General features: G+C 40.5%; 1 protein-coding gene and 1 long non-coding RNA gene across 4 annotated transcripts in view; one reads left to right on the top strand and one right to left on the bottom strand.

Moving 5' to 3' along the window:
- The window catches only part of stumps (DBB domain-containing protein stumps), a 119,272-nt gene that overhangs the window by 54,055 nt on the left and 41,117 nt on the right, over positions 1-24,100 (bottom strand). The window contains exons 1-2 of one of the 3 annotated variants that reach the window (XM_033476542.2): positions 12,403-13,565; positions 1,310-1,362 (exon numbers count right to left, since the gene is read on the bottom strand). In XM_033476542.2, the coding sequence (XP_033332433.2) occupies positions 1,310-1,319 (10 nt within the window). In that variant the 5' untranslated portion in view covers positions 1,320-1,362; positions 12,403-13,565. Of the gene's footprint in view, positions 1-1,309; positions 1,363-12,402; positions 13,566-24,100 lie in introns of those variants that run through there. The other 2 variants (XM_076521739.1, XM_076521738.1) reach the window with 2 other exon arrangements.
- On the top strand, positions 13,138-15,465 carry LOC143259455 (uncharacterized). The gene is made up of 2 exons (XR_013033371.1): positions 13,138-13,231; positions 13,445-15,465. It is a non-coding gene; the product is annotated as an uncharacterized LOC143259455 (long non-coding RNA).

The raw sequence follows: 24,100 nt of genomic DNA, 5'->3' as shown, positions 1-24,100 counted from the left end.
TCTTTTAAGACAATACGGGAAAAAAGATTGTCTCGCAGTATCAAGAAAATTATTGACGACGAAGAAACGCTAATCAACAATTGCGAAAGCAATCGTCTCGCAAGGGGTTAAGTCGAATCGCGAGTAGAGAGAGAGAGAGAGAGAGAGAGAGAGAGAGAGAGAGAGAGAGAGAGAGAGAGAGAGAGAGAGAGAGAGAGAGAGAGAGAGAGAGAGAGAGAGAGAGAGAGAGAGAGAGAGAGAGAGCGCGCGCGAGGTAAGAGTCAAGTTTCAAAGACGAATTGAACAGACAAATGTTTGGAGAAGACGGGCACCGGTTCAAACGTAACAGACCGCGGAGGAATCCGTGAAATTTGCGTGGTCGACAGGTATTACGTGATCGGAGTGTGAGAATCGAAAGGAGAACGGTTCCCAAGTACGTTCGTCGCGTACGAATTCGTGTCTCGATTCACCGATCGGTGATCGAGATCTCTCGTCAGATTCCACCTGTTTTCCCTGCATTCCACGCACGTGTTCGAAAACTTAAGAAGCTCCTCCGAAAGGAGCTTAACACTCCCAAGCTGAGAGATCGAGGGAGAGAATCTTCGACGACACAGTCACTTTTCCTACCATCGGAGCGCGAACAAGGGGCAACAAGTTTCGAATTTCGTGCGGGAATCGGAAGCCAAAGAAGCCGCCGCCTTTCTCCTGGATCCTCGAGGATCCATTGGAGCTTGCGGAAGTCGAAAAAAGACTTCAAAGAGGCAGCCGCCGCGAGCTGAAATTTTCCACCCCTTCCTGGAACCCCATGGTCGAGATGGGAAATCGGAATACATACTTCGAGAGACGATGAGGGTTGCGTTTGGAAAATTGGAGTATGCTATTATTTCTCTAGGGAATCGACACGGTTTAACTTACATTTTTCGCTGCGATTGCGATGCATAATTCAACGCTACTCGATGGGATTCGCTTGGCAAGTGTCGAATATCGACGCTAAAAATCGATGCGTCCTAGTAAAATTCAACTGGTTCGAATATATTTTAATGAATGATGAATTTTGATAACTTGACAGAAATTAGTGTCACTCGCGCGTGAACGATGAGACACGCGACGTAATTTCGGCAGAACGGGAAGGGGCAGAACAAAAAGTTTTCGACAGCGTACGATACTCGAGCCGATGAAACGGAGAAAACGAGAAACGCAGCGGCAGGGCATAGTACACGGTAGCCACGATACGTGGTCGCGTGATCATGCGTGAAACGCGTGACCCGGGTGCGAAAGCGTCCTCGGGATGGCTTGGTGCCGATTGCTCCAAGAACGGGTAAAAGCTTACCGACTGCCATCCTGTCCCGTTGCACGAGAAACCGCTGCTGACACTCCGATATTCTGAAACAGCGAAAACAGCATTGAGTCACTGGTGCTTGCGGAAACACTTTTCGATTCATTGAAAAGCGCGGTTTCGTTGAATCTTTCCCGCAAAAATTAACAGCAAATTTTCCTAAAGCATGCAAAATAATGAAAGTAATAATAACCTAAAAGTTACTTGAGAATGACGAGGCTGAATTTTATAGACATTTCACTATTTTTATTATAGTGTACGATTGAATTAAGAAAATCATTCAATCGTTTCCTATGAAAGATATAATGTTGAAAAATGTGAATCCGGTCAAAACGACCGGCGCGTTAATGTTAAATACAATCCAAGACTACGTTTTTAACATGTTAAATGTCTAACATTTAGGCTGAGTTTAAATCAATGCAAAAAATCCCACAAGATCAGAGTAATTTAATTAACCGGTTAGCTGCTGCAATCTCTTTGAAAAGTATGTGTGTTGCTGTTATAATGCATAGAATTAAGTTGTGATGAAATGACCGTTTTATTCTTTAATTTTATTTTACTAACATTTATTTATTTTCTTAACTTAACCAGTCAACCGTTTTCGACGAGTATACGAAAATTTTATTTGAAGAATTTATTGGAAATATATTTCTTATATGAAATTTTAATCGAAGAATTTATTCGAAATATATAATATTTCTCGTATTAATTTTTATTCGAAGTATTTATTCGCAATACTATTTGAATAAAATTTTATTCGAAGAATTTATTCGAAATATTTCTCGAATAAAACTTTTATTTGGAGAATTTATTGGCAATACTACACGAATAATATTTGATTCGAAGTATTTATTCGGATGATGCCCAACTCTGCTCCGCGTATCCAGGATAATCGAGGTCCGGCTGTACCCAGCCCGACGATACCGCGGATTCGCGCAATTAGAGCGAGCAAAAATTGCTCCGAAAAAATATTTGCAGGAGCAAAAAGAAGGAGAACAAACAGCGAATCTCCTGCGAACTTTTTCCCGCAGACATCGCAGTCAATCAACGAGGGGGATCGATCAATCTCCGTCCATGTCGGTCAATTTTCGGCGAAAATTCGCGCGATTGGTGTTCCATCCCCCGTTGACGGGGACAGAAAGAAAGCATGCGGGCGCGAATATGCGGAGAAAAAAAAGGAATGGAGCGAGAAAGGAAGCGATTTTTCATCTTGATCGCAGTTGCAACGTCTCGATCGTGTCCCCGCGCAATCACCCCATCGCGATGCTTTCAGCGTCAGTTTCATTCATCGCTGAAAATACGCACGAATATTATATTTAGCACGGATGCAGGGAGACGCGTGTCGCGCGACAGCCACGACAGGTTTATGGTGGCGGCACGGGGTGGCAAAGGGGGATGGGATCGGGCACGGGCCGTCTCATTCACGTTTTATCTACGCGATATTGGCCTGCGATCTCGGGGACTCCGTTCATCTTCAACCTTTCCTCCTCCATTCTTGAACGCGTGCCTGCGTTTCTCGTCTCGCGAATCTCGGAATCGAGCTTTCTTCCGCCCAGTCCTGGCCAAATTTTATTTCACATGGAAATCGCTGAAATTTAATTTCAGCATGGCTTGAAATTAATTGTAATTTATCTACAATTCAATCTGTAGTTTTACTGTAATTTTACTGTAATTTTATTGTAATTTTACTGTAATATAATTGCAACTTAACTGGAAACTCTTATAAATATTAGTTATTTAGCAAACTTTTAATTTAGCTTTTACATTAACACTTTAATACTGTCATAAAAGTTCAATTTTAAACAGTTATTTTGTATTTGATTGACAAAAAGGAACAGATATTTTAAAGTAAATTTTATCACATTATTCAACGAACTGGAAATAGGATGAAATTGATCCTGTTTATCCGATAAATTTAGATGGATAAGCAAGTCGTAATTTTTCAGTACTTATTTGATTGCACTGAAAGTAGGATGACATAAGAATTAATCTTCGAAATAATATGCAACGGGAAGATTTTATTTGAAGAAACCTTTACATTTATCTTTCAACAAAAGTCCCTCTTCATAAAGACATAACCTTTACAGCATTTGCTTCGAGGAAAACTCGTTGTCGTGAAAGTTATTCTTCAGAAAAATGTTTCTTATTATCGGATAATCATTTAACATCGTCAGATCGGTCCTTTTGTCTTGCAGAAATGTCAAAGAGAATGTTAGTATAAAACAGAATATCATAAAACTGGTAATTGGAACGCCTTATAATTTCCAAGAAAAATTTCTCAATCATCTGAAATAATCATTTCAAATAATTATAGAATAAAAGAACATGTTCCTTAAAATATTTCAAATAACGTAATTTCAAATGTGCCCGGGTCAGTTTCCGCGAACTTATTTCGTCTCGTAACTTCCTGGGTTTTACCGTGTCGAGCATATTTTTCGTAACTTTGTGGGCTAAATTTTGCCATGTTTTTTCCCAGAATACAACGGACATTTTTCGGAGGTTTCTGGGTCTTGACGAATCGAGCATATTATTCACAACTTTTCGAGCTCACTTGTACGGAAATATTTTCCATAATTCCATGGACATTTCGAGGCGATAGAATAAATTCTTTTACTCAAACTTGGATCAAAAATAAATGACAAAAAGTTTACATAAACTCGCTCTCGTCATTCTTATAGAGCATGCTGGCAACTTTTAGAGATCGATGCTGTTCCCAGCTAAGTCTTCAAGCCCCTTAATTTCATCTCTTAATGTTATCACCACGATGAAGCGCCGTGCTCGTAAGTATAATTATTCCCCGACATGGCATCGTATATAAACTGCCCACGTGATAACGCTAAGTAAATGCGCAACTGCGGCTGCATGCGCCTCGTTTGCATCCGGCAGGAAAGGATGAAGTTGCAGTTGCATGAAAATCGCCCATTATGGCCCGGTTCCTGAATTTTCGAACAATAACGTCGGGATACTCTAAACTTGTAGCGTGACTGAACATCACTCGAAATATTCATCGCTTCGTTCGCGAATTTACGGAGTATGCACAATCCTCGTAACAATGAGATCGGTGAAACGATTCGAGTGCAACTTACTCTGGCCCGGAGAGCCACTTAAATTTCGTACGAAATTACAGTTGCCATTGAACTACCTAAAACGAGGCAATCCGTTTTTCAAGTATTTATCTCTCACTAATTTCAGCATTTTTAACCCTTTGCACTCCGAAATGGAGACATTTGTTTCAACTCACAGTATCCCCATTTGTTATGATTATTTTTATTCGATTACGTATGAAATTGAACGTGTATGCTTATTAGAAGGCTTTTTATTATTCGGCAATTTATCGAATACAGGAAAATATGATAATAAGGAAATTCTTTTGAAAATAGCGTAGCAATTTTTAGCGTCGTCTCGGAGCCGCCACTCGAGTGCAAAGGGTTAATGTAAATAAAACAGATTTCTACAAAGGATAAAATGCTTTTCCAATTAGAGAGAACTATAGCGAGGGAAAATTTCCTAGAATACTCTGCATTTCGAGGTGTTTCCTCGTCTGTCGGCGAAATCCCGGGATTAGTATTGTATTAAGGATTTCTTAGTCCTCGAAAACTCGGTGCATTGAAAAGAACTTAATTAGAGATTTGTTCTATCAAATTATTTTTCTATTCAACAGAGATTAGATACATTTGTAAAATTAATTAACCAGTTAACTGTTTTGCTTTTTTTGTTAAATTTACAAGTACATCTTAGTTTTCATTAAAATGACAATTTAAACAGCAAATTGAAACTACTCGTCGTAACACAAAATATTTGCCACTTCTTCATGACGAGTATACTCGTCAAGAAACAGTTAATTGGCTAAGAATTAGATCGCCCGACGTTTTTAGCACGCGAATTTATTTTCAGGAACAAACTGGCGTTCGTGCTTTTTCGCTGCTTTGTCGAATGTAGCTACTAACACGAATTACGAATTTAGGTCAAATAAACTAAATGAACCTCTTCTTGGGTAATGAGATATGTTCTGCTTGCCAGGGGAAATCCCAGTTACCAGGGTCGTACCTATAATCATCTAGACCCTGTGCAAGTTCCACTCAACTATCTAGAATCTATCATTGTTTAGATCAAGTTTTGGAATAATTCGAAGTTTTTGAACGTTACTATTTTATCTTTCTTTCATCATTCCACCCAATTGCAACGTTCGCAACAATTTGTTTATGCATTGTCTAACAAACTAGCCAACGTCTTAAAAAATTCATATCGTTTGGTTAAATTTAAGAGAAGTTATCTCGTTTCAACAGGTGTCCACAAATGTTTATTCACGACTCCGAGATCTATAATAGCTCCGAGTGTCTATAATAGCAGCATAACTATAGCATAACTGATCGGAGAGATCACCAATGACCCCACAATTAATTTCTAACACCTTAAAAATGTAACTTCTTGGCGCTGCAATTTCTTCCTTTAAAAACCGAGTCTACAATCTATGAAATAAACTTGAAATAAGTATCAATTTTATCTTAACAATCCTTTCTGTTCTCGTAAACATTGTTCTCTATCACAACTGAACAGATAATCGGTTTTTTACTGTATAATAAATAAATAAATAAAATAAAATAAATAAATAAATATATGAAAATAAATCAATGTTAGAAACAAAAAATCACTGAAATAGATTTCTGTCACATCCGGGTGTAAACACCCGATTTCACAGGACGGTGGATCACGAAGGGAATCACTGTGAAAGACGAGGCGTAAGATCAGAGTTTGAGGCCCGTTCCTTCGAAATTTCTCGCTCGAATTCCGCTATAGAAGCTCTCGGAGGTTCTGGTTGATGCAGCAACCAGAGTTGCTACTATTTTCGTGCGGCTTCCGACGAAGACGGAGAGTCGGCGAGCGTGCCAGGAGCGGACGGAAGAGAGCGAGAGAATGAGAGAAGGAGAGACCACTCTCGGGTTATCGTTCCCATGAAAGCTCAAGCACTCTGATTTACTCCCCTGTCCAAATGGATCAGCTGATGGGACGAATCACGGCGGAACGATGCACGATGCGCGCGAGCTTCTCCACTTCGATGCAATGTTACTCGTTGCATGCTGCATGCCCCATGCACCGTCGCTACGCTACGCGATCACCGCTCCTCCTTTTTCATTTTACGCTCCCTTACCCTCCGCATCCTTCGCGGTTTAGGCTAACAGAATTTTTAAACGCCGCCGGAGTCCTCTTCGGAGCTTCTGTTAACGCTAAACACATCGAGCCGGTGAAAATCATCTGTTTCACACGTTCTCTTTTTAAAGTTGGTAGAATTCTAAAGATTCTTTCGCGAGGAAATGACTGAAGCGACGTTTTAGTGCAAGCATACGCTGTAATAAAAATTGTGAAGTATCTAAATACATTCAGTGACGAACTCCTTGTTTAAAAAATGGCGTTTAAATGGTCCGAACGTTTTATTTTGAAAAGATATAGAAAAATCGCACCACCTGAGGAATAATATTAAAATTAATGACTAATCGAGTTGGTCGAAATGACCAAACGTGTTCAAAGTGATATTTATTAAAACTGTCAGAAGGACATTTTCTCAAGCTGAAACAAAATATTATCGTTCGGAGCTACGAGGGTTAAACAAGTTCGTCTAATTCCGCGAAGCTTCGTACGACGATAAAACAGTGCTTTGCCAAATTATAATAGCAAGAAGACTTATCATTTTATAATATAAGCAGTGTGCGAAGATTGTACGCTCGTTCGATGAAGGGTCAAGCTAATGGCGGACGGCTTTCCAATCGGGGCCAATCGAAGGCCGTCGTTATTAGAAATCGTTAATCGCGGTTGAATTTGAACTAGGACCAGTTGCCGCAAAAACACGCGTTTAAAAATACATTGCCAGGCGTCGGAACGTTGAAAGATCCAACCTTGAAACGACAGCGAGCTGCCAATCACAATATTTGCCACTTCGACTTTAAACGACTTCATTCGATGGGGTTTCGTCGCGTTGTCCGAAGAAACACTTGACACTTTTATTGCGATAATTAGATCCCGCATTGGACTTGTCTTGACATTGTCAATCTAGTCTTAATCGCCAATTATACAGAGGGTTTAACGAAAGCGTTCGAACGCTGCTTAAGACGAATCGACTTCTTGCAAATTTTGACCTAATGACATACTACTTTGTTTTTTTAAATGTCGGAGGGGTTAGTAAAATACGCGAGTATTTATTTTTCTTTTGTAATCACAATTATCAGCAAAATAAAACAATGTGTTTGCATTGTCTGGTAAACTGGTCCCATTAACATCTTAAAAAGAATTCAAAATGATCCCATTTGAAAGAAGTTATTCCGTTTTAGCCAATTTGCTAATTGGTTAAAACATGACTTCTTTAAGTACAACACTTCTATAAAAGAAAAATTCTAATTAAGGTATATTCCTAATATACCTAATATAATTAGGTACCTAATTAGCTAGTTAGGTATATTCTCTATTAAATTAAAAAAAAATTATTCCTTGTTAAATATAATTTATAAAAGTGTTGCATTTAAACGAGACATGTTTCATAATTGTTATATAATTACAGTAATTTTTACACCTTTCAATGGGACTACAACAGCTAACTGGCTGAACGGTGTAAAAACACTTTCGTGAGCCACCGTATTCTGCCCTACTTTTTCTTTTCACTGTTCCCGAGCTAAAAAATTCTTCGCGAATCATCTTTCATGAATATTTCCCAGATTTGATTCGCGATTCCTCTGCGATTCGAATGAGATAAAAATGGCACAATTTCACATTCGAATTCGTCATCGAAGAGGGTCCCTAGCGCCGTTTGAATAGCAGAAAACGGCGGCTCGAGACAGGCCGGGATTTCCGTAAAACGGATTCGCATGCAAAGCAGTCGAAACGTTTCTTCGGCCGTTCTATTTCTGCCTCAAGGTGAGAAAGAAGTTCACCGCGACGGTGGGTCAACCCGAACCGCGTTTAACTCGGCCGAGATGCACCTGCCCTTTCTTTTTTTCACGAGGCGCGTAAGTGTACCGGAGCAGACCGGAGGCAAAAAAGGAAGGAAAAAGTATGCATCCTGGCCGATATGCGCGTGCCACCCCTCCGACAGTCGTGCACGCGTAAAAAGCGCAAAAAGCGGACGCGTGCACGGCTCGTTCTTTTGAATGTGCGGCTCGCTCATTAACATGAGACACGTAAATTAAGCCGATCCGGAAATCAGCGAACCGTGGCCCTCGGAGTGACCTCGCTTCCTCCCTTTATCTGTGGCTCGTGCGCCACTTTGTTCGCCCACAAAGGGGAATCCTCACTTTTCGCCACGTTTAAGCCCTATCTTCGCGATCAGGCCAATTAGAGATAATATCGTATCTCTTAAACCGTTATATCTCTCGGATGGAATAATTTCCTCGTAGAACCGGCAACATTTCTGTTCATAGAATATAAAAATATAGAATTAAATTTCGTCGTACAGGGCTTCATTTCCGAGAGAATCAAGTTTGAAGATACGTTAGGTACGCGTGCATTTAAATTCAGTTTGCTTCGCTCGTCAAACTCTATTGCATCTAAGTGCACGCGTACTTAACGAATTGTCAAATTTGATTTTCTTGGAAATAATGTCCTGTATGAAAAAATTGTATTCTATATTTTCGACTCAGTTTTATGTGAGGAATCATTTTGCCAGTTGTACGAAGATTTTTCGAACACCTTGTATATACGTGAAAAATTGTTCTTTGCACATCAACAATGAACAACCGAAGTCCAAGTTCGATCGAGTAGAAGCAAGTGTATGGAAAACGTTGCTTTTTTACAATTTTTCTTAATATTACAAATAAGAATTATGAACAAAAATGTAGTATAAAATAGTATAATAATATAAAATAATAAAATAGTATAATAGTATAAAATAGTAATTAGCATATTATTTCTCTGAAAGAAATACTTCACATATGCATATGATAATTTTTAGAATAAAACTACTGACTTATGTGAGGAAATTTTGCTGGCCCTCTACAGGTTAACGACGAAACAGCAGAATATTATTCCGACATTAAAAAACAGGATAATATTCGTACTTAACAGGTTCTTCAGACTTCCCTCCAAACTCGAGCGGGCAAATAAAAAAATCTATTGTACCGCACGTACCTCTAATAATTGTATAATGTATTGTTCCCTTTTCTGGTATTCCTTCCTTCTCTCTTTGTGTATTTTTTTCTATTATCTTTGTCGATTTAATTCGCGCCATTGGTAAGACCAACGGAATTACTATCCGTGTACAATAAATAATAACGATAAATTAACGATTCCGATCAGACGCGTCGGTACCGAAAATCGATTTGATAGCGATACATCGGTAACCTTTCGAATCGCACGCGACACGCATTTCGAAACGCATTGTTTGCCGCTTATGCAACAGATCGGCGCTTATGGCACCGTCGTTGCGGATCAAAGGACTGCACATGCACGTGAGATCGGACGACCCTCTCATCAAGGTCTCCCGATACAATTTCAGTTATCGTTACAATCTCTGCTGGAAAATAACATTTCTACCCGATGCGCCATTGTTTCTGATGGAACGGCGTTCGGAATCGGGTCAGGCAAAAGCAGTCGACAATTATTCGCATTATTATTCGAATAATTTTGCAATGTCTGCTCGAAGAACTTATTCAAATAAATAGAATAAAGAATTATTCGAATAAGTAGATAAAATGAAGAAGTACTCCAACTAGAAAGCATTCATTCAGTCAACTATTTAAGATAAATATTTATTCGAATAATAAATAAATAATTCGAATAATACTCGACTCTGTACTCGATTGCAAATTCCGTCGGTTTCCAACAAAAATCCCTCAATTTTCTGACTTGCAGCCCCCCTCAGCAAAATTCCTTTCATTTAGCAGCGATTTCGAAGAGCAGCTGTGCTCGCCCAATTTTCGAATCTGGCAATAGTCGAACGAAAACGCAGTGTACCTGGCACCCGTATCGATCGGAAGCGAGAAAAATTGCAGAGAAAAATGAAGGGAGCTGGTGGCTGTTCCGACGAAAAGCCGGCGGACAGTCTCGTTATTACAGTTGGCGATGTGCGAGAGGCGAAGCAAAAAAGAAAAGGGGAGTGCGCGGCACGCAAAAATAGGACTCGCGTCGAGGTCGGAGTTTGAAAGTCCGAAACGAAAACTCGAGGGAACGATTTCGCGCTTAACGCCCGTGCGTCTGGTTAGGTTCGGCTGTCAGGTTCGATCTATTAATATACACGGTGGGCCGCTCGGCTAATTCCTAATGGAATATCCGTACGGTTTTCTCGGCTCGTGGACGCCTTAACGGGCAGTGCAACGAATACGCGCGAAAAATACCGCGTTCCACTCGAGACTCAAGGCTCCCGAGTTTCACTTCGTTTTAAAACAAGCCAATTTTCGGATCTATTTTCAATTCTTCATCGACATTGTCGCGACTGAATTCGCATAATCGACGAAATAAGGTGGGAGCTTGAAAAATTAATGACATCTTAATTATCTTTTTTAGTATTTTTAAGTCTTTGTGTTTGGGGCCATTTTAACTGTAAATTAAAAATCGTTTTAATGATTTATTATATATAATATTTATTATTATTCTTATTTCCACTTTATATGATTTACTTAATTAGTGCATTTTATGCATATGAAATTGAGTCTATTGGATCCTACAGTGTTTACATTTTTAATAGTTTTTTTTTAAGATATAAATGAATTTGATAATGTGAAAATGACTTTGGAACATGGCATAGCAATTTTTAGGGATTGTTAAATCAGTATTCTGTGTGTTAGGATAGAAGTAACTGTGAATCTATTTCGATAAGGTAAACCTATGACCAGTGACATCTGTTTTATATATAGTTAAGAATTTAAAATATATTCTCGACCTAATATCCTAACACTATCAATTCATAGTTAGGAATTATTCGAGAGAATTGTTTCGTATAAATATTTATCTGAGATAATTATCCGAATGAATACCCTCCAGTCGAATATTTCATTGGAGTAACAATTATTCATTTTCGTCAGAAATTATTCTATCTATTTACTCGAATAACTCTTTGTTTATAATTCTTATAATAAAATCTGAATCGGATAAAATTTTAATAATAATAAAATGTTAAAACTGTATCGAATAAAATTTTATTCGTTAGCCTTTATCTCTTATCCGTGATCCGAATGAAAGTTTGTCCAATTCTGCGTTCAACAACCATATACATGAGCAAATACACTAATTAGGAAAACAAAAACCCTTTCACCGAGCTTAATACCGAAATATATTTAGACCGGGAACAAAAGATTTGCAAGAAAATCGACGGATCGTTGGGAGAAGACATAGCTGCTCTTTCCGAAAAGCGACAGTTACCCGATCAGCTGACCGTCCACGTGCTCAGCGTTCCTCGCGAACATTCTTCCGCCCAAACCAAATTATGCTCTAATTTCGTGGAACACATACATATTTCTCGTTGCCCGGCACCGACGAAAATAAAGCCGTCTTACGGTAATCATTCAGAGTCGGAGGAATTCCGATGAACAGATATTAACGTTCGTCGTGCGTTTTCTTCGAAAGCAGATCGCCGGAATTATGCGAGCACGGGTTTATTAAAATCATCAAGGCTAGCAATAACCAATAAATTCACGGATGAGTAATAACCAAGCGATATTTTCAAATAATTCCGAGACTCGAGGAGGTCGACACTAAAACCACGGTCCAAGTAACCGCGGTTTCACTTTATTGCTTTTAAAATTGTTGAAATTGCGAAGCCACTTTCGCTGGGGATAGTTGAACGAACTTTTTTAAATAGAAGCATACGCCGTAATAAAAATGGCGAAGAGGCCGAATGTGTCTTTTGCGTCACGAAACAGCACAGATCGGTCGATTTAAGGGAGATCGATGGGTTCGGTGTTGATCTCTCGCGTCTGAGAAAGAAAATGGCGGGAACCGCGTCGGAAGCATACCGAGTGATTCGCGAAGAAAATAAATCCTAGAGAATTCGTACGATTTTAGACGTTGACGTATTATTCTAAATACGAAGCTACGGCGAATGACGAGCTTCGTAAAGTATTCCGTAAACATGAGAGATGGACCGATAACAAAGTCGATTCGCTTACCTCAGCGATCCTACGGGAGCGATTCGTCCGAGTAGCTCGAGCAACTCATTCTTCCTCGGTTCTCCTCGAGTTGCCGATAAATCCTCGGCCACGTAACGACCTTAAATCTTCCGTAAATTTTCCCGGCGATAGTTTTGGCCCGTCTCTTTTATTTCCCCGAGTAACAGTTGCCGGGGCCACGACCGGCGATCAATCAGCGGGTCTCGGTCGCGCGATTAAGTCAAAGCGTTTCGCAGGAAATAACACTCAGCATCGCGGAAGTTTTTGCTTCTTCGCGGCGAGAGAGCATCAAGGGTTGCATTGTTCGTCGCCCTTCGCAAGATCGTCTTCTTTTTCTGCCCCTTCGACGCTGCACGGGTTCGGGCGTCAAACGTTCCCATCAGCCTCTGCTTCGCCTCTTGATCCCTCGTCGGGCCGCAGAAAATATTGCGTATCACTGTGTTTACCGCGAGAACTGATTTCGAATTGGTGCTCCTTTGACTCCGAGAAGCCAGAATCTATCTTTAGACAATTATAAACCGCCTTTCAAACAACTGTTGGTAAATGTTTATAAACGTCGAATCGAAGCCGATTCGGGATCGTTCCAAGGACCTCCGAGATCTATTTTGAACTTTCTTCTTCGCGCGAAAGCGTGGCTAAAACTTCTAGCTGCCGATGTTTCGACTTTCTCCGCCGATCGCAAGCACCGCCGAGGGAAAAATCCGTCCCTGGAAGTTCACAGTGGCTCCCCGCGCTCTCGGAAGCGACAACTTCGGCGACAGTAACGCGCACTTCGAAGTCACCTCGATTATTCGATCGGCCTGAAACGATCGTCCACACGCGATAAAAGGTAATAAAATCCCATCGGGGACCGAAGTCTTCGAGTCCGCGAAACAAAACCGAACCAGGCACATCCGAAGTTCCTCGGTCTTCCGTCAACAGCTCCGAACGAGACCAAACGTCGCGACACAACCTTGAGATCGTGTCCTATAGTTCCCGAAGAAATTTTCTTTGTCTTCGAACGCTCGTAAACCGTTGGTTAAATTCGTCCTTGTATTTTTAGTTCGACGGAGGTGTTACCCAGGTGCGACGCCGACGACGAAGTCGGCGAGTTGGAAGAACGATCTAGCCGGAGGATCGTTGTCGAATGATTTCCGCGATCGAGGGGGCGCCTCGTGTTTCTCTAGCGAGTTAGGGTTGCGGCGGAAGGAGGACCGGCGCGCATACACGGCCCAACACTTCACGGAATACTGACAAGTCAGGACAGAAGAGGAGCCCGCGACGATGCCATGTGACCGTCATTCGTGCTCTCCTTCTCTTCTCTTCACTGCCACCACCCACGCATCTGGCAGTGCCCGAAGAAACGCCCATGTGCGCCGGCAGCGTTATTTCGAGATAAACAAGAAGGGCCCCGCCGAACCGTCTTCTAATGGAGGGGTTCCGAGGGCTGTTTGTTCCTCCAAACGCGAGAAACACGCGGCCGATACTAAATATAATTAACCCTCGACGGCCGTAACGCGTCGCACCAGTAATACCTTCTACCAAAAAGTTGGCCACAATTTTGCGCCTCTAAGGAAAAACGACGCGTCTCCGAATTTCGTCGAATCCAATGTTATGGATTGCTTGAATTGTGCGGTATAGGATTCGCGTATTTATGAAGAAAGATCTTGGAAACGAATTCGATTGGCTCAGAAAAGTAAACAAAAAATAAAAGACAAGGAAATGGTACTAGCACGAAGAACTGGTGATTAGAATTTTAAGCGATAATATCTCGAAAGTGGTAGCACACGTGATATATGCAGTGTTCTTCCTTGCTACCACAGAATTAATAGTAGGTTATGCGACTTAATCTCTCTGGGACTTAATCTAATATTAAAATTTCTTAACGTCGAAAAGCTTTATTTTAAGTCCGTTGCTTTTTCTTGGAAGGAGTTAGGTACCTCTGTCTATCTTGTAAATAGCAGTAAAATGTTGAACATTTTGTTAACAACAGCGTTCAAATGAAATAAGCTACTAATATATTATCAAAAAAATAATTTCTGTGCTAAATAAAAAAAAGTATTACGCGTTGTATACTATATAAATAAATACTGGCTACACAATCTCGTAATACTATTTAAATTAATAGAATACAATGGTTATAACGTAATAATTAAACATTATTTTTGGTATATAAAGCAGAAGCGAAGATTCACAGATGTAAAGAAGTCCTCTCGTTACCATTTTATAGCCGTTTAATTATTTCGATGGTGCGATGATGGAATTATGCTGTCGCTGGAAGTTTCGATTTTACACAAATATGTATTTCCCTTCGTTCGCAACGGCGTGGAGCCTTTTAAGGACACTCTTCAGCGTACGAATAAATAAAGCGGCACGCGTAATCGTATTTCCTTAACGGTGTTGCACATTTAATGACACTCGCTTACTCGAAGAGATAAGGATGTTAGTAATTATTTGCAGAGGTAAATATTAAAATCGACGTACGTACGGAAGAACGGAAGTAAATGTTTCAATTGATTCCGAAGCACGGACGTAGCGAAGTTCATTTCATGCGTTTATTGCAGTCCCCCGGTTAGAAGAATGTAATTTGCGCTGCTTAATAAATGGCAATTAAACCGTTCCTGTAATATCGCTGGCACGTGTTCGATATGGTAAACAATATATTGAATTGGCTCAATAAATTGAATTGCTAGCTAGCGATTATCCACGCCTCGCCTCGTCGATGCCGGCGTGCTTATCAAAGGGAGAGATGGATCGATCGTATTAATTTTAATTGCGACCGTTGTAAACTGTATTAATTCTTTATGTTCCGATGTCGAACTCGGATGTTTGTCCGGTACATCTCGTATTTACAATACACGTATAAAACTCGAAATATCAATTTAACGCTGCTTTTACCAATACCTTGTATTATTTAATTCACCGGATTAATTTTGTCACGTCTGTAGCAACAAGTGATTGCGTGGAAAACGTAGAACATATAGGAAATAATTTTTATTAAAAATTATTAAAATGTGTCGTTTAACTTCTTCAGTTAAAATAACGTTGAATGATTAAAAATTATCTTTTGTCACGTTCGTTGGAGACGAAGTGTTAACAACCATTTTTTCCCTTCCACTCGATGAATTTCTTCCGAAGATCTTCGAGACCACGAATAATGTTTTAAACACGCCAACCGAGGAGACTTATCGCGAACATTTCCGAGCTAATGAACTCAAGGTGCACCACCAGCCCTTCCAGGACCGGGGTCGCCATTTGCCGTGACAGCAGCACCAACAATTACCAGGAAAAGCGAAGGTGGAGGAGGAAAAAATGGGATAAAAAGATCGGAGTAATCCTCGAAGAAGCACTTGACGGCGACGAAGACGAGGAACACGTCGCGCGTGCTGCAAAGAATTCCTGTTGGGGTAAGGTTAGTACCGTACGCGTGCACGGTTGCGTGTCTGTCACGCATGTGCGTACGGAAACAGAGCGGAGCGTGTATTTCCTCCGGCAAAGCGTTTCCTTTCGGAGCAGAACACTGTGACCCCTTCGACGTCTTCACCATCCCCCTTTATCGATCCCCGTGATCTCGGCGCGATCCACGGCCGATCCATGGTTCTACGAAATGGAGATTTTTTTCAAATAATATCACACAAGGCGGACACCGCAATAGGAAGAGGACCAATTTGTCGCAGAGGCGAACTCTGTTCGTGGCTTGGTTAACAATCGGCTAAAACGTGTACCATCGTTCGCGACTTCTCCCCCTGTGTGTCGACGCTTATACCGGTCACCGGCGGCTATTTGGTGCTTTGGGGGATTTAATCGCGTTGCTTTTAGTCTTGGAACAATTTCGGGACTTCTATATTTCACTGTAAAAGTGACAAGATTTTCACCGATTCCTTTTAAATTAATTTAATTTATTGGATTGTCGGAACAAAATTATTATATTGTATGCTTGCGTTAAAATTTTGAGACTTTTCTATAAAAATCTTCATAAATTCGACAGTTTTAACATGAAGAACGTGGCAGATCGGTAGATTTAATGTTAATACCTTTCTTCAGGTAATGACTTCTTTAAAATGAAGCGTTCGGGCCATTTTAATGCCACTTTTTAACAAATAGGTCAATAATGAAAGAAAATACATAAAAATGAATATGGATACTTCACACGTGCAATTTATGCTTGTACTGAAATATTGATTAAATCGTTTTCGATGACAAAATTTTTGTTCAGGGGTGGTGGCGATATTATTTCTGTCTTTTTAAAAACGAAGCGTTCGGACCATTTCAATGTTATTTTTTTAACAAAAAGGTCAACGATGAAAATAAATTCATAAAAATGAATCTAGATACTTGAACACGTGCAATTTATGCTTGTACCGAAATATTCATTAAATCGTTTCCTATGAAAAAGTTTCTCTTCAGGTGGCGATATTATTTCTGTCTCTTAAAATGAAGCGTCCGGACCATTTCAATGTCATCTTTTAGCAAAGAGTTATCAAGGATACAGAAGCGTCCAGGACCTACGAGAGGCAGTCCGCGACCTTGTTTTCCAGGATCCGACCTCATTAACTGGGAACCGATTAATGCACGTCGTGTATGTAGTACATTGGAAACGTCCGTTCGCGAGTCGAACGCTTTCATGTGACATTTAGTGGACATTTCTGTGTGCGCCGGTGGATTTAGTTGCGGTTAGATGTTGTGAAACAGTCTGTATAATCCTCTGTTGCGCTGATGGAATTGGGTTGGTCGCGATTAGAATAATAATCGTGGTGATAACAACGCAAACAAGAAAAGCTTGAAACTCTGGCTTCGCGTAATTAATGTTCGTTTCTTAATTTACTGGAACGAGCTGGACACGTCGGAGCTCCGGGAACTTTGTAGTTACGTATTTATACAAGGCCTCCCAATTTTTCTCAGCTTTGTATGTCTTCTTCTAGATGCTAATAAGAAGAAAAATTGGGAATGGAAGTAGGTCGCCGGGAGGGTTATTAAAAGTTTTACGGAAATACGAAGGAGCAGCTAATTATATTTGCGATATCAAACTCAAGTTCGTAATTGCACCGGCAGATGTAACATTCGGTATCTTAAGCAACCTCGGGGCGGCAAACAGCTCGTGTATACAGACCGGATGTAAATATCGTTAATCCATTTCTACTTTGTAGTGCGGCAACTGCGGCAGGACCTTCGTATTTCGTATTTTCATTATAACTTTAATAAAGCTTCGAACGAGCTGCATCTACGTAACCTTTTCAAGTATTTATGCGCATAGAATACAGCGACGGTACATGCCTGGGAAACTGGGACATCCTATGTATTAACCTTGCTGTGAACCAATGAAGCAACAGTATCAAAAAAATAACTGGAATTTTCCAAAAATGTGAGTGATCTATTTTCAAAAATTTTCCTAATTCTACGTAGAACTTCGCGAATTTTTATCGCGCGAAATATTCATCGTATCGGGTTGAATCTTTTTTCATGTCAATCTAAAACTCCGAATTTAACTTTAAAATATTTCTCATTCGGGAAAGTTTACTTATACCGGTGTCGCAAAAAAATATGCAAATTCTTCTTTCACGAATTATTCTAAATAGCGGATTCAGGCGATGAAAATCGTGAAAGTTTCCTCGAAAAATGAAATTACGTTGCCGTTGCAGGGGGCGAGATATTGGCGCTCACGCAATTAGAACTGCATCATGGTATTTTTGTTTCCGTTTCTGCGATTCGATTCGCAATGGGGAACTTTCTGAGGGATAACGAGGCGGTCGGTGGAAACGGCGCGGCGGGATTATTTGATTCGCGGACCGATAACGGATCAAAATAGTAAAAATTCCGTTTCACGGTGAGTGTCGGGGAGCAATCTAATTACCGTTGCTATAGAATGCTTATTGCAGGAGGTGCAACCTTCGCCGAGGGAATCGAACATGACGGTGCATCGCGAACGCTAGCTCGCGTTTCAGTTGCCATTCGCAGCCAGAACAAGAAATAAATGAAATCAATGCAGATATACTTCATCTTCTAGCCTGATATCTATATTAAAGTTGAAACAAGTTCCGCGACATTACTCTAACTTTTGTTCGTAGTTACACACGTTCCCTTTTTCGTGCTTTATTGTTTCAAATTCATTCTTCGTTTACATTAAACGATTCAAACCAGTGAAATGCATATGACATTTATACATGAAAAATATGCAACATATGCAGAGTGTGTAGATAAATATAACATGTAGTCTAATGAGCACACTGTTGATTTTTATAGAAAATAAAAATTGTGAAATAATACATTTGTTTCTTTTCTTCATCAAAAAGAAAATCAAAATAAGACAATAGTACCTTCAAATTCTTGAAACAATTTCACTGTTTCGAATTTGATCCACTCATTTGATCAGAAATGCATAAAATCCACGATCTAATATATTACTATGTTACATAAAAGTTCTAGTATTTTTTACAAATTTAATGCTAACTAATGACATTTGTTCGTCAAAATTAATTTTTACGCGGTGAATCACCGCTTTATTCAATACATTCACTAATCACAAACACTTTCCGTCCAGCTTCCACCCTTTTAACTATATATTTCCTACAAAAATATGCATTTCCACGAAAGGCTTTTTATAATTTCAACAATTTCTAGAATAAAAATATGTTTAGGTTTAATAATGAAATGTATAATTGCTATTTCTCCATTTCCTTTGTTTCGCCCGTTGCAGCAAAGAGCACAAACGCGAGAAATCCGCGAGTGCGCCATAAATACGGGGATCCGTAGTCCCCAGCGACGGTTACAGTCTATTTTTTGGCGAAACAAGAAATCTCGGTGCGGTGTAACACGGTGACCACTCGAGACAGAAGGTACGAATGATTTATCCCAAACAGCTGGGACGATCGTCGCCGGTTCGAACGGCCGACCGAAACATAAGATGGCGACGGCCCGAGGACAAAGGCGAAATGGTAGAAAGAGAGCCGTTCTACCAGAATTCGTCGAAACGGCCTAGCCCGTTTCTACGGGCCCGTGTGGCTCGCTCGCGTTGTCACGTGCCGTTCGCTCGAACGCTGAGAAATGTGTGGCCGCCTGCCGTTTCGCCGAGTGCAACGTTGACATTTGGCCGACACGTGTTTCACACGTTTTAATGGCGGCCCCACGGCTTCCGGCGCACTCCGCCCACCATCGGTTGTTGCAATCCATCATAGTAAATAGCCCAGCTGAATCGAATTTATGACGATACCTTGCCATTCGAACCGGGAAAGTGTTCACTTACTACCTGGACGAGCTTCCTGAGACGAAAGGTGAGCGCGTCGTCTCCTTCTAATCACTCTAATTGTAAAATATTACAGTAAATTCTCCCTAATTGACGGTCAGATTGTACGCAAGAATGGATAATTTAGTGTACAATCTGAGGGTCAATTAGGGAGAATTTACTGTACCCTTTCTTCATCATATTCTATGTTATTTAGCGGAGTGATTGATTTGTTTAACACTGCTGCTAACGCTAAAATTACAATTTACAAAAATAAATACAATAAATTACAAATTACAAAAATGAAATTATTTAGACACCTCGTTATTTTTATTCGAATGTGTGCTCCAAGTTAGAAATATATTCAATGTGGAATCTGTTATTTTGATAGGCGCTTTTACGATACAGTAGAACCTCGATTATCCGGTCCTCCAAAATCAGAATTCTGTATTGTCCAAATACGTTTCACACGCAATCAGCACAAAAACGATTTACTGTACAAATTAGTAGAATTGAGCACTGACACTACCATCCGAATATTCGTGTCACTCCATTTAGCCTGGAAAATCGAGGTTTCGTTGCATTTGTAAATCAGGGAAATAACAATATATTATTTTTAGAAAAATAAAGATTTCGCATATTACCTGTAAAGAAATAGCGACGCCTATTATAAGACGACACACAAATGAATTTAACCAGAAGAAAAACAAAAGAAAAATGTCGCTGTTTTTTTAGAAAAATCAATTTCCTCTGGAAGATATTGTTTAGTCATTCCGTGGCCAATGTAAGTGCTGCTATCTATTGTTTATCGATGCAAAAATCTACTCTATTGATTTATCGACCGGAAGATCCTACGATGAAGATGTGTATGCACTGAGTAACTGATTTTCAAAGAAAAGTGGACTTTCACTGAACAGCTTCTGTTCATAAGTATTTTATATTAGGCATAGAAAAGAAACTACGATGCATTAAAAAAAAAACCAAATGTAAAAATCAAAGTCGATTTCAAGTCTAATGGGTCCGAAATAAATATGTATACTCTTAAAACTCTGCATTTAGTAAACCTAATCGAAAGAAAGCTGCGCGAATGCGAAGAGAAGAGGTGCAAAAAAGAATCGGGGGGGGGGGGGGGGGAGGAAGGGGAGGAATAATGCAGAAAGATGAATGGAAGACGGATGACCAATGAATGGAGGATTGTTATTATTAAGTCGGTTAGGTGACAGGCTCTCCACGGTTAAAAAGCTCCGGCTCTGTGCCGGAGACAATAGCCTTAACAGCTGTAGGCAGAGGTACCGATAATCAGTGTCGTCTTCGACGGAAGCGAGACGAATGTCTAATGAGCTCACGCATTCAGTCACGTTTTTCGCGTCTTCTCCGGCCGCCCTCCCGCCCATAATCCCGCGGGGAATTTGAATTTCTAATGACGTACGAGCCCGGGCACCGAGGATTATCCACGAGAGACGCCCCGGCCCTCGGCTTCTCCCGGCTTCCCAGCTTCGGCAAATGTGTACCTTCCACTCGCGTCGAATTAAACCGAGTGGCTAAATATTTGCGAACGCGGGACAGTCATCGACGACGGTGGAATCCTTCCCTCTGCCCTCTCCGATTCGACGGCGCGACATCGACGATAGATAGAAATTCTCGCGATACACCGAACTCGGCGACGTTTGTTTGCGCTGCAAGTTATTTCGGCTTTGTGGCAGCGCGATACTGCGAGCTAGTTGCACGGATGTTCCGCCGGAACTGTCGCGATGATGTATGGTTAAGGTGCCTAGTACGAGACACAGCTTTTTTTTTTAGATCGCACTTTTCGATTGGAAGTACTCGTATGAAAAGCAGATACACCATTAAAAACTAATATACATTTATTATTATTTCGTTAATAACGTGTAAACAAAGCCGCAAATTGCATTTTCGCAAAGGAAAAAGTTACTTAGAACGACCTCAGTTACCCCACATTTCCGTACTGCGAGACATTTTTGGGACACCCTGTATGCATTCTTTCACGATCCACTGGAAAATACAGAACTGACGCGCGTTGCTTTATAAAAATTATAAGACTGAATGTATTTAAATTTTCGACTATCTGTAGCGCGTGTCAGGTTAAACAAATATGTTCAACATTTTTCAAATAGCTTCACGATTTCAATAATTATAAAATGAAAAATGTGAAGCTTATTGCGGTTATTAAAAGAAGTAAGATCTGTTTAAATAATTTATATTTCTTACAATTAACATAGACAATTTTTATTTTGCATAAAGATCCGCGGTCTATTAATTATTCGGTTAAAATTGAGAGGTGTTTAATTGTCGATCGCAATTAACGACTGAGCTGGAGATTCAATGGTTAATTGCAATGAAGGACTGAAATAGAAATTTCATTGTTAATTACCTACTGGAAAATATAGAAGTGACACGTGTTGCCTTATCAAAATTATAAGATCGAATTTATTCAAATTTTCGACAATCTTTCGTGCGTGTCAGATTAAAGAAATACCTACAACAATTTTCAAATAGCTTCACGATTTCAGTAATTGTAAAATCAAAAATGTGAAGCTGATCGTTTGACCCGCAGCGGTACGTTTAGTGTTCAGATAACTTTTCTCTCTGATAAGGTAAGATTATTTAAACTTTTCCATCGGGGCAGCTAATCGTTCGAATTTCGAAATATCGCGTTGACACAACATTCTACGCGCTTGAAACTTGAATGAAACCGAAAGAAAAAGAAAACCGATTTTTTGGTAACAGTTTGGGCGGTGTCCTCTCCGCCGAAATAGCGGAGCGTTCGAAGCGACGCAGAAATCCTGGGAATGCTCAGCGATTGCTATGACGCGCAATTGATACTATTACAGTCTCCATTAGCGATTATTTGGTTCGAGTTAGATAGAGAACCGTTCCAGCGCGAAGTAGTTCAAACTCGTGATCGAATATAAATTGAAGCAAATCGAGCTTGCGTGAAAGATGTTCGGACACGTCCGGAATATGTAACTCGATCGACGTCGAACTTTGGCGGCCGACATCTGAGAAGTCATCTGGAAAGTTGCCGGTCTTTCATGACGTTCGCGAAGGGCATTTTTTTTTGTTTTCCGCGGAGAGCGAATTTTATTCCGCAACGAAAGGAGAGAAAGCCGGTCCACGCGGACCGTTCCGCCGGCCCTGTTTGAAAACGAGCTCGTGAAAATTCAGTTTTCCGCGCACGTTCCGCGGCGCTCCTCCTTTTTGCCTCTCTGTCTGTCACTCTGTCGTCCACTTTTTCCGCGCGGAAAACTTGAGCTCTTTTCGGAAAAAGTTGATATTTCCAGCGCACACCGTGTTTCCGCGCCGTATTACATTCGCGTCAGCCCGACAGACATCGCGACGCTTGATTCGCAATAAATTCGGAATGATCGAGACCGGACGATGAAAAATTCTCCACTTTTTACCGGCGAAGGAAATGAACGTTCATTCGAACGTAATTCCGCGCGGGCCGGATACTATGCCGATACCGCTCACGATTTTTTATTTTTCGAATACCTCTCGCGCTTTTCTGCTTCCGAATTTCTCGCGTTCCCCGCATTTTTTATTCGCCATTTCGGCAATAATGACAAGGTCGAACTGTCTATTACATGGAACACAGGCTCAATTGTGACCCTCTCTCGCAACAATAGCACGGATCGTACAATAAAAAATAAATGCGGCACGTAAAAGTCGATGTAAAAATTCTACCGATATGTTCGAACATTGTTCTTTATAAATTCCCTCATGCGGACACTGTTACGCAACAATCAATTGTAAAACAAATGTTTATTCGGAAACGGTTATTTTAACAGCATATCCGCGTTTCATACGCAGTGAGAGCATCGTGTACTGATTGTACCAGTTCATGGAACACGTGCTTCGTTTTTCCAATTGCATTTTTTCCGCAGCCGAAGTACAGCAAAAATTCTTTCTCTCACGTTACGAGAGTGCGGATAGAATATTAAACTCACGTTTTCATCTTACATACAGCTAATTAAGAGGAGAGCAGCGTGTAATAAAGCAGGAAAAGGTTTCCAGGAAAAAAACATGAAGAACGATAAAGTTAGTCAAGGAGAGAAAAAAAGTTGCGGCAAAATGTCTGCGAGACGCAAAGAAAAAAACAGATGTAAAATGAAAAAATGTAATGTTGCAGTTTAGGTGAAGCTTATAACAATGTTAACGTCGTATAGTGTTTAAACCGTACCTTTTACCTCATTCGAGGGAGCCGCCGAATCGGTCGGTTAGCATAATGCTTCGATTTTTTCAAGACTGCGATAATTGAAACTCGCTGCGAGTGTTTTTTAGTCGATAGCGGCAGCCTATCGCATTTCGTTTTTTCCTCGGATCGAGCGGTTACGAAATTCGAAAGAGCGATAGCTCTCAGGTCACGTGATCTTGATCCAGATCCACACGGAGCTCGATCGGTAACGTCGCGAGATAGCATTCGAGGTCACGTGACCGCAAGTGAAAGCCACAGGTCTCTGGAATCTGCCGCAATCAAGG

Source organism: Megalopta genalis, chromosome 5 (genome assembly GCF_051020955.1).
Source record: "Megalopta genalis isolate 19385.01 chromosome 5, iyMegGena1_principal, whole genome shotgun sequence".
In the NCBI taxonomy this organism is placed as follows: Eukaryota; Metazoa; Arthropoda; class Insecta; order Hymenoptera; family Halictidae; genus Megalopta; species Megalopta genalis.
Note: the sequence above shows the minus strand (reverse complement) of the source record. Positions and strands in the feature narration are given on the sequence as shown.